At 41.8% G+C, this 12,592-nt stretch overlaps 1 protein-coding gene across 1 annotated transcript in view; it reads right to left on the bottom strand.

Annotated features, from left to right (window-relative positions):
• Positions 1–12,592, bottom strand: part of ANTXR1 (ANTXR cell adhesion molecule 1) — a 278,540-nt gene that overhangs the window by 98,039 nt on the left and 167,909 nt on the right. Inside the window, exon 13 of the mRNA XM_033949187.1 lies at positions 6,022–6,117. Coding sequence (XP_033805078.1) covers positions 6,022–6,117 — 96 coding nt within the window. The remainder of the gene's footprint in view (positions 1–6,021; positions 6,118–12,592) is intronic.

Raw genomic sequence — 12,592 nt, 5'->3', positions numbered from 1 at the left:
CTACACTCCTAGTGCATGTCCCCATCACCCAGCCCCTCTGCCCCTTAAATCTTCTTTCTGTCAACATCAGCCTTTCAAAGCAGAATTCACTTTTCTGCTTCTCTGTCCTTTAAACCTTAATTTCTAAACATTGGCAACACATGAAAAATCATCATGCCAATAAAGTTATGTACTCAGTATTCTTTCATTGTCTATCTGTTGCTATTCACTTCCCTATTGGCAGCTGCAGACAGGAAGTACTTCTTTCCTTGGCTTCAGCAGCTCCTTCCTCCCCTGGAGTCCACAGTCAGAAACAGACAGCCAATAGGCTGTAAAATAGCTCTCTGTTTCTCTTCTAGCCCATCGTCAGATATTCCAGCTAACAGAAACATAGGGAGGCAGGAGTAGTAAGTGAGATACAGAAACATTTTCTTCCTTCCTTCCTTTGCTGCCATGCAGCATGGAGATTTCAGCTCCAAATTTAATAAAGTATATCATAAAAATATTGGGGATGCTCTAGCCCTCACAGCACCTACACAGCTGATGTCCTAGATCAACTCAAGTTCATCTCCCAGACTGCTCTGGCATTAACAGGTTACTGCCACAGTAGTCCTAGGCAATATCCAGTGGCACTCTCTGATTAAGTCTTAATGAATATTCTGGTACACATGGTATGCTGTGACCAGGTTTTCACTGTGCTGGTAACAGCCTTACTGAACAGTCTTACCATAGATTTTCACTGAAACCTCCTCATGGCCATGGCAGCTGAACTCACTGAATTAGGTTGGCACTTCTCTGAGGTCCCTTTCAGTTAACCCTTACTTCTGTAACCTTAGTGTTATCAGCCAGATTCTGTAGTTTTTTTGAACAACTTTCTTTAATAACTTGAAGAAAAGAATAAACACTCAAATTTGAAGATTTCAAGGCAGTCCAACTGTGTGTACAGAATCTTCTTACTCTACCAGCACATCCTATTCAAAGGGAAGCTGGGATTGTGTCCACACACCTTGTGGGAATAACACTGTGCTACAGACTTAGATTTTGAACCTAAGCTGTAATAGGCTAGCGGAAATAAAGGAAGGAAACCTGATGAGAGAACAATGTTAGCCTCAGGTTTTCATGCAACCATGTGGTGTTACAAAATGGATACTGTTTTCTTCCAGAAGCTAAAGAAGGGCAGGCTCACGTTCTCTGGTTGATGGCTCCCTTGGAGAAGCAAAGCTTTCTGGGGATCTGAGTCCACAGAGCACACTTTGCTTACACATCTTAGCATAAACACTCATATACTTAATTGCATACAAGAATTCTGAGAAACTGCCCACATAAATGGGGGCAGAACATATAGCATATGAATCCTGATGATTGGGTTAACTCCCCCACCATGAGCTGTACAAAAAGAATCATACACTTTTCTTCAGCTCAGCCTCCTTCCTCAGTGGGCTGTACTACCACTCTTCAATTTTTTCCTGTGAGCTGGAAGATGTATTTCTGATTTGCTCTGAGAAGTTTTGTTATTTTTGGTGTTTTTATCCAGATTTGGGGGCTTTCAGTGCTCAAGAGGTCCCCAGTAGCCCTTGGGCAGCTCTGCCCGTGGAAGATGCAGACCGTCTGAGTAATTTTTAAGGCTCTCAGTGATATCATCAGTATTCAGGAAGAGCCTCAGCCCAGAGGTTGTATCAAGTCAGTGGCAAAAGAGGTCCACCTGTTGCAAAACCTGGGTTGGATTGTCAGCTTTCAGAAAAAACACTTGGTACCATTACAATCCCTAGAGTATTTGGGAATTTGTTTCAATATGGCAGAAGGCTGTGTTTTCCATCCCGTGCCATGCAAATGGAAGATCTTGAGACAAATTTCAGACCTCTTGATGATGCCAGCACCTATGGCATGGCACTATCTCCAGGTATTGGGGTCCTTGGCAGCAACCATCGAAGTGGTTCCTTGGGCAAAGGCTCATATGTGCCCACATCAGGACACTCTATTATCTTGCTGGTCTCCGCAGATTCCCTTCAGATGTTCCTGGCCTGGATGGAGAAAGCACAATGCAGCCTACATTGGTCGCTTCGGCCAGAGTCTATGTCAAGGGGAATGCCCCTCTGGATAATATGGTATTGTACTCATAATACCTGATTGGCATGAGAAGATCTCAAGTTCTGGTCAGATATACTGTCCTAGATATTACACAGGTGAATAATTACACTGACAGGGCGGGGTGTCAGGACTTGTATGCCATGTTACCAAAAAGAAGATTATCAAGGTAAGAACCTAATCTTCCCTTAGCAGATGGCTACCTCGGTGGTATATAACCAGGTAGACGCTTCTCCTGCCTGGTTAAACTCTTTGAATATCAGGCCCTTAGTCTTTTTATAAGATAGTAACAGTACTACTTCAAGCTATCCACTGTTTGGCTAACTTGACTTTAATAGTTAGAGCAGTGGGCTGAGATTCAGGAGAGACTGTTTCAAATCCCTCTACAGCTCCTTGTTATCTTGGGCAAGTTACTTAACTCTTTGTTAACTCAGAGACAGAAAATTACCTGGACATACACTGCTTTGACAACTTTTGGGTTTGCAGGAGATAAATAAAATAAGGAGATACATTTCAGTTATCATAAATGCCCTGTTTTCAGCACTTTCACACTGCCGGCTTGTAAACCCTCTTTCACAGTAATATAAGCTGAAGCAGCTCTTGCGATGCTCATTTATTAATAATAAAGAGCAAAGATATGCATGAAAGCACAATAGATCATTTCAACCATAAACAAAAATCTATTTTTTACATTCAGTTTGAAGAAGTGCTTCCTTGTTTAAAAAAACAACAACTTTTGATCAGATGATTTGGGGCAAATGAGATTTCTGCACTTTCTTGCATAGGGTATAATAAGTTTATGAGAGAAAAAAAAAAAAGAATGAGCAAAACATCTGTCTCAAGGCAAAATGTAATTCAGAATTAATTGTAATTAATATATGTGTGGTGGGAGGGGGGAGATGTAAATGGATAGAAGACATATAGGCCCCCTTTTATCAAGCTGGTTAGGGTTTTTTTAATCATGGGTCACTGTGGTAAAAGCTCCAATACTCATAGGAATTCTATGAGCGTCAAAGCTTCTACTGCAGCGGCCTTTGCTAGAAAATTTAGATTGTATGTCCAAGAACCTGCTTAAGGGAACAGCAGGTTTCCAAAGGGAGTTTTGGAATTTCCAAAGTTCATGCGCAGCTCACTCTCTCTTTAAATTCTCATAGCCTCCAGAGACCACTATTTTCTCAGGGACCAATAGGACAAACAGAACTCAGTCTTTGTTTTCCTATGTTGCATTCAGCAGATTCCTTGGTGAAATCATGTGGTCTCACGGAATCAAATGGGAGGGAGACAAGTGTTGGCTCAGACAACCTATTCTGTGGTGTTTACCTTGGCGAAGCTTAACAGCCTTTTCTAATCCTGATTGTGCCTTCACTGTATTCCTAGCCTTTACATATTTCTGCCTTGCCCATATAATTTGCTGTCTCATAGAGCTGAACATTTTGAAATAGGAGATTTTTTTTGTTAATCAATCTTTATCAGTAATGAACAACAATGAACTCAACTGATGAGCTAATTTTGTCCCCATATGGTTATCCTCAGGAGTTATGGAGCTTGGGTTTTATTGCCAGTATTATGTTGTGAACTTTAACATAATTGTTTCCAGATTAAGAGCTTCCTACCCAAAACACAAAACAATTACATTAATAAGGGATATGTGCGGTATTTCCAAGGCTAATTAATTTTTTTTGCAAAGTAGTAATAGAGGCTACCCCATCATACAGGGTATAAAAAAGGTTTGGATAAGTTCCTAAAAGAAAAGTCCACAGGCCATTATTGAGATGGCTTGGGGAAATGCGGCTGTTCGTCTGATTTTTAATTTGAAGAGGTCTGATCATGTTACTCCCTTTTTTTCGTGAACTACATTGGCTGCCTGTTGAGGCTCGAGTGAAATTCAGGTTTGGATGCATCTGGTTTAAGTTGTTATCAGGTCAAGTACCCAACTATCTTGCAGATTCATTCATTTTTTGCAAATTTTATGGGTTCTATTTTTTCCCCCATTAATTAAATGTTGCGCATCACTATGGGATAAAGATCTTAAAATCTATGATATTGATCTCCAGTTCTTATCAACATTTTAGGAAACAATTGAAAACTTATTTGTTTACTAGATTTTTGGGAAATTAATTTTTATTATTTTATTTAATTATTTATATACCACTTATATCCTAAGTGGTTTACATTCAGGTACTTTATCATATTTCCCTATCTGTCCCGGCGGGCTCAAACTCTATCTAGTGTACCTGGGGCAATGAGGAGATTAAGTGACTTTTCCAGGGTCACAAGGAGCAGCGAGGGATTTGAACCAACCTCAGGGTGCTAAGGCTGTAGCTCTAACCACTGCGCCACACACTCCCACTCCCACAATGTATTTCATCTAACTGTACAATTATTCTTTTTTGTATACCGCATTGAACTTAACGGTATTGTGGAATAGAAATGGATTTTTAAATCCAATGTTTATTCCTAGGATAAGCAGCATCAAATCTGTTATATTACTTGGGATCTAGCTAGGTACTTGGGACCTGGGTTGGCTACTGTTGTAAACAGAATACTACTGGACTTGATGGCTCTTCGGTCTATTCCAGTATGACAATTCTTATGGTCTAAGATTTTTGTTCTTATGGTCCAGATATGTACATCTTTTGTGCACTGAGACATGAGTCAGCGTGTTTGTTTTTGAAAGCTCCTGATCGGAGGTTACACCCTGAGGCAGCATTATGTGAAATGCTGGCCATCGTTGGTGTTCCGACCGAGCTTACAAACAAAAGATAAGTTTTAAGTCACTCTAGGTGACCTTTTGAGTCATTATAATCTTAAGAGTGTGACCATTTAGCCATTAACTTCACCATTTATTTATTTATAACACAATATAGAGCCACGGTGGTCTCCACGGGAGGTTTTTATGCCGATGAGGTTCTCCGCCTGAACACCTTGGCCACTGCTGTGGCGGCGGGATGGCTTTGTCTGAGGCTTTTCCTCCCTGGGGGGTGGGGGTCTTTTTTAGCTCATATTGTAGTGTGTTTTTTACCTTCCACTATATCTTTGTGAAAGTGTTTATTGTTGATATATCTTGGATTTTTCACATATTCTGAGTTTGGATACCAGATATGTACTGTTTCATGCAGATGCATGATACAGGGGGAAGAGTATTTTCATCTCTCCAGTGGCCATCTAGTCAGTTTGGGTAACTTTTTGACCCTTATTTGTTTTAAAAATAGGTCTAGCCCAAAACAATCAAATTGTGCCCTGAACGTTTTGTACAATGTTTGATTATCGCTGTAAATTGTCCAAATGCTCAAGATGAGAATCCTTCTCAAGATGCAAGATATGTGTTTTGACTATATTGATTTTATATTTTTTATATATGGAAGTTTTAAAGTTTGGATTGGTATATATTTAATATGATAGTATCATGTTTTTTGGTTTTATACAAATGATGTCTCATGGTTTACTATACGTTTTATTATATATTCTTTTAACTTTGTATTTATATATATGGTTTTTATGTTTTGAATCACCCCTGAGGAAGGCCTCATGGACAGGGCAGGCCCCTGAGGCAGGCCTCACAGCTGAAACACGTACATGTCGGGTTTTGAGTGAATAAAAAGATTGAGCACCACAAGTCTCCCCCTTTGTTTTTCTTAAATCTGAACTAAAGACATTCCTTTTTAAGGATGCTTTCGGAATATAATATTTATACTGTCTATAAGCCAATTTCCCATGACACCTGGATTGCTTAAGTAATTTTAGTCATTATCTCTCCTATACTTTCTTATGAATGACAGGGTTCCTTTCTCTTTTCTTTACTATCCGTTGTAGTATATTGAACAATGATTGTTAACCATTCAGGAGGTACCCAGGGGGCAGTATAACAAGTAACTAATAAACTTGAACATGAAACTTGAAGCTCCCTATTTACTAAAGCTGCCAATAGCATGAAGGAAGAATAAGACGAAAACTTACCACAGTACAGCAAAGAGGCCAGAACCACCAGAGGAGGGCCAGAGCCAGCAGAATAAACAGGATCAGGAGTGCTATAGCCAGAATGGTGCCATCAGACTGCAAAGAAAAAAAAAAAACCCAAACTGTTTAAAATATAGCTTTAAATGCAGAATTAAGAAACCATCAGAGATAGGATTATTCTAGCAAGGAAACACTGATTTTCTCTCCTTTCCTCTTGCTATATGAAGAATAGTCAGAGAGAATAGTCTTGAAAAAATGAATTTTATTTATACAGAAGCTAATAGATAGATAGATAGAGATATATGTATAAAATAGAACAAAATAAATCATATCTGCCCAGAAAAATGTACCGGTACTTGAAAATAATGACATGGAAGAGAAGAGTTCTCTTGCATTTTTGTGTCAGAAAATCTAGAACCATGCTAGAACATGTTACACATGATAAAACATATACAGCAGTACTGTGAGCTCTATATTTCACGTTATTGTGACACTGTAGAAGAGATCTTATGGTTTCAAAGTATCACCTAGAACCAGGCCTAGATTAACCTTCAAGGCACCCTCTGATATGGGGATGGATAGCAGAGATGTATCATGTGTTATTCCCCTTCCAAAAATAGAAACAGCTGACAGCAGATAAAGACCATGGGGTTAATATTCAAAGTGATTTTAGAGGGCAGGAGCCTCTCTTTCCCATTTAAAACGCTTTCCGCCAGAATGCCGCTGAATATCCCCTCAGACAACCCAACTAAAAGTAGGCAGGACAGGGGGGTGGCACTGGGGAGGAGCTTCCAGTTATGTAGGGGTCAGCAATGCACCAAGTCACAGCAGCCAAGAGGTAGGTGTGAGGGGGCTGCGCTGCTGCCCACACAACCCCCACTGAACCACCAAGGACAAAGGTCATGGGGGGGCCTAGACATTGGGGGTTTTAAGGTCCTTCCAGGAGGGATTGTCACGGGCTGGGGAAAGGACAAGGGGGGAATGGTTGTGGGGGTGGGAGGGAAGAGAGCTGGGATTTTTATTTTAAATAAAAAAAAAAAGTTACCTGGGCCCGGAACGATATTAAGCCATGGCTGCATAACTCTTATGCAGTCCCAGCTAATATCAGCTGGGCCCACATAAACTCTGGGAAGTCAGCCAGCCCAGAAAATCTCCTGATACTTAGTGTTGGTGCTTGGCAGCACCGAATATCAGGGGATAATATGTGGTGGTGACGATCAGCGTTTTAAATAAATGTTGACCGCCACCAGCTGAATATGAGTGAAGGGGGTTATTACACCTATCCAGTCTGCCCATCCATTTCATCTACTACCTTTTCCTTTCCCTAAGAGATCCTATATCCTATATCCCGGAGGAGGTTGTGGCGGAGACTACTGTACTGGGATTCAAGCGCAAATTGGATGCACACCTTCTTGCATATCATATTGAGGTATATGGTAAAGTCGGGTCTCCAAAAAGGAGTACCTAAATGGTCCGCCGCGTGTGCGGAGCACCGGACTAGATGGACCTCGGTCTGATCCGGTGAAGGCGTTTCTTATGTTCTTATGTTCTTGTCTCGTGCTTTCTTAAATTTAGCTTGTTTTCAGCTTTACCACCTCCACTGGTTGTTCCATGAATTCACCACTCTTTCCATAATGAAGTATAGTAGAATCTCAGCTAACTGCCATTCAATTATTATTTATTTAAAATATTTCTAATCCTCCTTTGTCCAAGGCGGCTCACAAAGTACACATACATAATTCCAATTTACAACATTACAATGAAATCACATACCACAATACAGGTATGTGACACCCGGGGCCCATCAATTTTTTAACTCCCCCCCCGCCCTTGGTATGCCACTGCTACGGTTCAAAAAAGGCTAAGAAGCCTGTGGGAGTGGCGAAAGTGTCCTTTAAGGAACACCCTCCCGATCTGACTCTATCCCGCCCCCTTCGTGATGCCACCGGACAGCGTTCTCAGCCATTGGTTGACCTTGCCTGGGTCGCAGTTCCCAGACAAGGTCGACCAATGGCTGAGAATGCTGTCTGGTGGTGTCACGAAGGGGGCGGGATAGAGTCAGATCGGGAGGGTGTTCCTTAAAGGATGCTTTCGCCTCTACCGCCGGCTTCTTAGCCTTTTTCATGGCCGCGGGGGTGGACTGGCAGCTGTGCTGAAGTGCACGTCCCAGGAGGTTCCGGACCCGGCCGGCTGTGCACCCCCCCTAGGGCGTGCACCCGGGACGGTCCGCCCTCCCTGCCCTGCCCTTGGTACGCCACTGCCACAATAAAAAAAAAACAACAACCATAAAAAACTGGTACATTCTTATATCTTAGCAGCTATAGCGTCAATCTACTACACCCATTTACCAAATGGCATCACTCTTAAAATATCAAAACATACGGTTAAAATCACTTGAACAGATACAACCCCTGCTTAAAATAAGAAGGGAACATTATTATTTGCAGAGAGGCATAACTTCCTAGAAAACACGATATTAGCATAAGAAAGTTTGCAGAAACAAATTAGTTTTGAGCAACTTTCTAAATTGCAATAAATCTCTACAAAACCGTAAGGTTCCAGACATAGCATTCCACATTGCTGGCCCAGCAAGAGAAACACGATTTCTTAGTCCAAACATATCGGACATTATTCCCTTTCTTTGTGTCTAATAAACAGCGATTCTCAGATCTCAGCGATCTTGGTGGATTATATAGTACCAGGTATTTAGCCAAATAATTTGGTAGAATATTTTGTGTTTCATGTATAGTACATAAGTGCTTTTAAGGAATGTTTTTGACAGATAATTTGTTGCACTTTTTGTAAGATGTGATTATAAAATCAACAAACAGTTTAAAAATAAAATCTTGAACTGAACACAGACCGGCACTCTCAACCAACTAGAAAAAAAGGAAAAAATTGTCTCCTGCACTCCTATGAAAACATCCAAAGTGATGCTCCAGACCCAATAACCCCTCTTCCCTCCAGCTCCAGTGACCAAGAAAGAGAGGAAAAGATGCTGGACTTACAAGTGGGAAGTGGGGGTATGATAGAGAGGGAGACAACTATTTTTACATTAACTCTCAAATAACCAGAAACTACAGTTATCTGGCATCCACTGATCCTCATAGGTGCCAGATAACTGAGGTTCTCCTGTAGTTGCTTATATTGAGTCTGTCCCCTATCACCGCCATTCACACAGTGAAAGAATGCTTCCCTTCTCCTCCTTCCCAGCTGCACTTTACTGAGTAGTGATAGCCCATCATACCTAACTCCTTAAGGGTGTATATGTGTGTGTGTGGATGTGTATTGGGGGGTGGGGAGTTTGTGTGAAGTATTTCAGTAAACAGATCAAAGAAAGAAACGTAAGCCATTGATGATTCAGAAGCCGAACTCTGGGTCAATTTTTTGCAGTTTCCCTTAAATTCTGTAAATGGCCGATGTACGCACACAACTTAATTAATTTGCCTGATGCCCAAAATTGGCAATTAACACCTTGTAACTGACACTAATTGAGACTATAAAAAGTATGCAACAGTTGCAGCGTACAAATTTTAAAAGGGTGGCACGGTCAGAGGTAGATCAGGGGCGTGTCCAAAAGCTATGCGCATTGTTATAGAATATGCCCGATCCATGCACAACTTAGGCACATGCATTTAGGCCTGGTTTTAGCTGATGCCTGCCCTAAGTTATGAGTCACACACGGTGCTAAGCACAATTCTATAAAAGGTACGTGCACCTGGTACCATCACGCTAAGCACCATTCTAGTTGACATCGATATTTTAGGCACCATATATAGAATATGGTCCTTTTTCCTTAAATATGAACTAGAGCAGTGTATTGCAAATGCTAGGCTGCGGTGAGATTCCAGATGTGTCATGACAGGCATGTCATGTAGGCAAGTCAGCCGGTGCCAGTGCCTCTCCTCCTAGCAGGCACCTCTCCTGCTCTCCGCACCTCCCCACCGGCATAGTCATTTTAGGGTTAAGAAACTCAGAGCCCCGTCTGGAGGGCCTCTGCACATGCACAGATGTTGACATGATGACATCACAAATAAGCGTGATGTCATCATGTCGTCTGCACATGTGCAGAGACCCTCCAGCCATGGCCTCAAGTTTAGTGTGCCACACAGTGGTGTAATAAGGAGGGTGTGGTCCACCCGGGGCACAGTCTTCCTAAGGATGCGGCACCCCTCCTCCTGTCTGCCCCCCCTGCTCATCTCTTTGCTGCGCATACCCCTTGCCTTCCCCCATAACTTTTTTACTTCCCTGACACGAGGTTGCTGCCTGCGTCGGCATTGGCGCTCTCTCTGATGTCTCTTCCGGGACCTGCGCCTAGGAAGTGACATCAAAGGCTGAGCTGCCACCGACGTGGGCATGCTGCTCATGTCAGAGAAGTTAAAATGGTACGAGGAAAGTGAAGGGGTGTGAGCACACGGTGGGGGAGGGGTGCCACTCACCCTTATGTTCTTTAGCAGACAGCAATGAGAAAACTGAGAATCCGCAACTATGATATTAGCTAACGATTTCAGTGTCCTTCTCGGTCCCCTTTTCCTTTCCTGTTACGATTAATACAGACCCTACTTGAAAAGCAACTTTACCATTCACTTCCCCAAAACTAGGATCCTCTGTGTTTGTACCATACTTTGCTCAATTCTGACGCTGTGTTGGTCTTCATTTCCTTCCCTGGGAATGGTTGCTCCATGATTATATTAGCTGAGATGATGTACATATAGGATCCGATATTCAGCCAGTGGCAATCAGCATTTCCATCAGGTGTAAGTCTGACACCAAAAGCTAGGCACACCCTGTGCACTATAAAGGTTCTAATACATTTGTATTGCTCCATGGTGCGACTGTATCTCGAATGTTGTGTGCAAATACGCATCTCGGAAAAGATATAGCGGAATTAGAAAAGGTACAGAGAAGGACGAGTTCCTAAAAGTTCATAAACCATTATTAAGATGGACTTTGGAAAATCTACTGTTTATTCCTAGGATATCCAGCATAAAATCTGCTTTACTTTTTCGATATCTTGCCAGGTACTTGTGACCTGGATAATTCACAATTGGAAACAGGATACTGGATTTGATGACCTTCCATACTTATTTCCAGTAGAGCAACTGGGACCTCCTATCATCTAAACAGCATCCCAGGACAGCTGCAGAGGCTGAAGAATAACCTACAAACCACTTACAGCACCACCACATATCCAGTCAGAACCAAACAAGTTGAAGCTCTGCTTTGGAGTCTCAGAACCCCCGAGTCTCCCAGCACATCTAGTAAAAAAGATTGTAAGTGACAATCACCATTGAAATATTCTTGCTATAGAGCTAAAGAGAGGATGTTCACATATTATCAGAAAGAGTAAAAGAAACAAGAAAAATAAAGAAACTTTGTGAATACTGTTTGTATACTGCCTCTGCTATAGTTATTGTCCCATAAACTAAACTAAAACTTAACCTTATATACCGGGTCTTCAACCAAAGGAAGCTCGACATGGTTAACAATAAATTTTTTTTTAAAAAGTAAACTGAAATACAAGAGAGTTAGTTTTCAAAATGTTTAGCGAATAATAGCTTGAAATAAACAAGTTGGTTCAGAAAGCCAATACCTGAAGAGTGCAGCACGTCTGGAATATTTGCCTATGGCCTCCAGGCATTTGCTGGACTTGGCTCTAGACACAAACCAACAAATTATAAGAGCAGACCTCCCATACAGTCTCCAGGCATGTACTGGGGCCCAACTTACATATATGAGGATAAATCAAAAAGTAATAGAAGGAACTGTGAGAAATTGAACATATCGTTTTTCCACATAGACCCCCATGCAAGCGACACATTTGTTGTGTCGTTCAACTAACTTCTGCATTCCTGCAGAGAAGAAGTTTTTTGGCTGCTCCCGAAGCCAGGTGAGCACTGCTTCCTTTAGTTCATCATCAGACGTGAATCTGCGACCTCACAGCGTCTACTTCAGTGGACCAAAGATGTGATAATTGCTAGGAACAAGATTTGGACTGTAAGGAGGATGTGGAAGACATTCAAACCCAAGCTGTTGCATTGTCTCTTCTGTTGCTGCTGCTGTATGGGGACATGCAATGTCATGGTGCAGCAAGAGTGTTTTGGACACCATTCCTCTTCTTTTGCTGAAAATTGCAGGTTTAAGTTCATTTTGCAGCAATGCAAAGTAATTTTCACTGTCCACTGTTTGCCCTTGTGCTTGGAAATGCACCAGAATAGGCCCTATCTTGTCCCAAAAGAAAATTAATATGATGTTCTTGGAGGAGGGTTGACGTTTGAATTTCTTCGCTGGAGAAGACGGATGTTTCCACTCCATGCTTTGTCTTTTGCTCTCTGGATTGTAGTGATGCACCATATGTCTCGTCACCGGTGACAATTGTGTCCAGAATACTCTGATCTTCTTCATACTTCTTCATACTGTCTCAGGAACTGGGTCGCAAGCTTCACATGCTGTTGCTTGTGCAGACCAGGTAGCTGTTTGGGAAACCATCGTGCACAGATTTTCCTGTATCCCAAGTCATCATGCATTATAGCAGATACAAATCCATAGCTGATATCCAAATTTGAAGCCA

The sequence above is a fragment of the Geotrypetes seraphini genome, chromosome 6 (genome assembly GCF_902459505.1).
Source record: "Geotrypetes seraphini chromosome 6, aGeoSer1.1, whole genome shotgun sequence".
NCBI classification, from domain to species: Eukaryota; Metazoa; Chordata; class Amphibia; order Gymnophiona; family Dermophiidae; genus Geotrypetes; species Geotrypetes seraphini.
The sequence above is the reverse complement of the archived record's forward strand: the minus strand, read 5'-3'. Positions and strand labels throughout refer to the sequence as shown.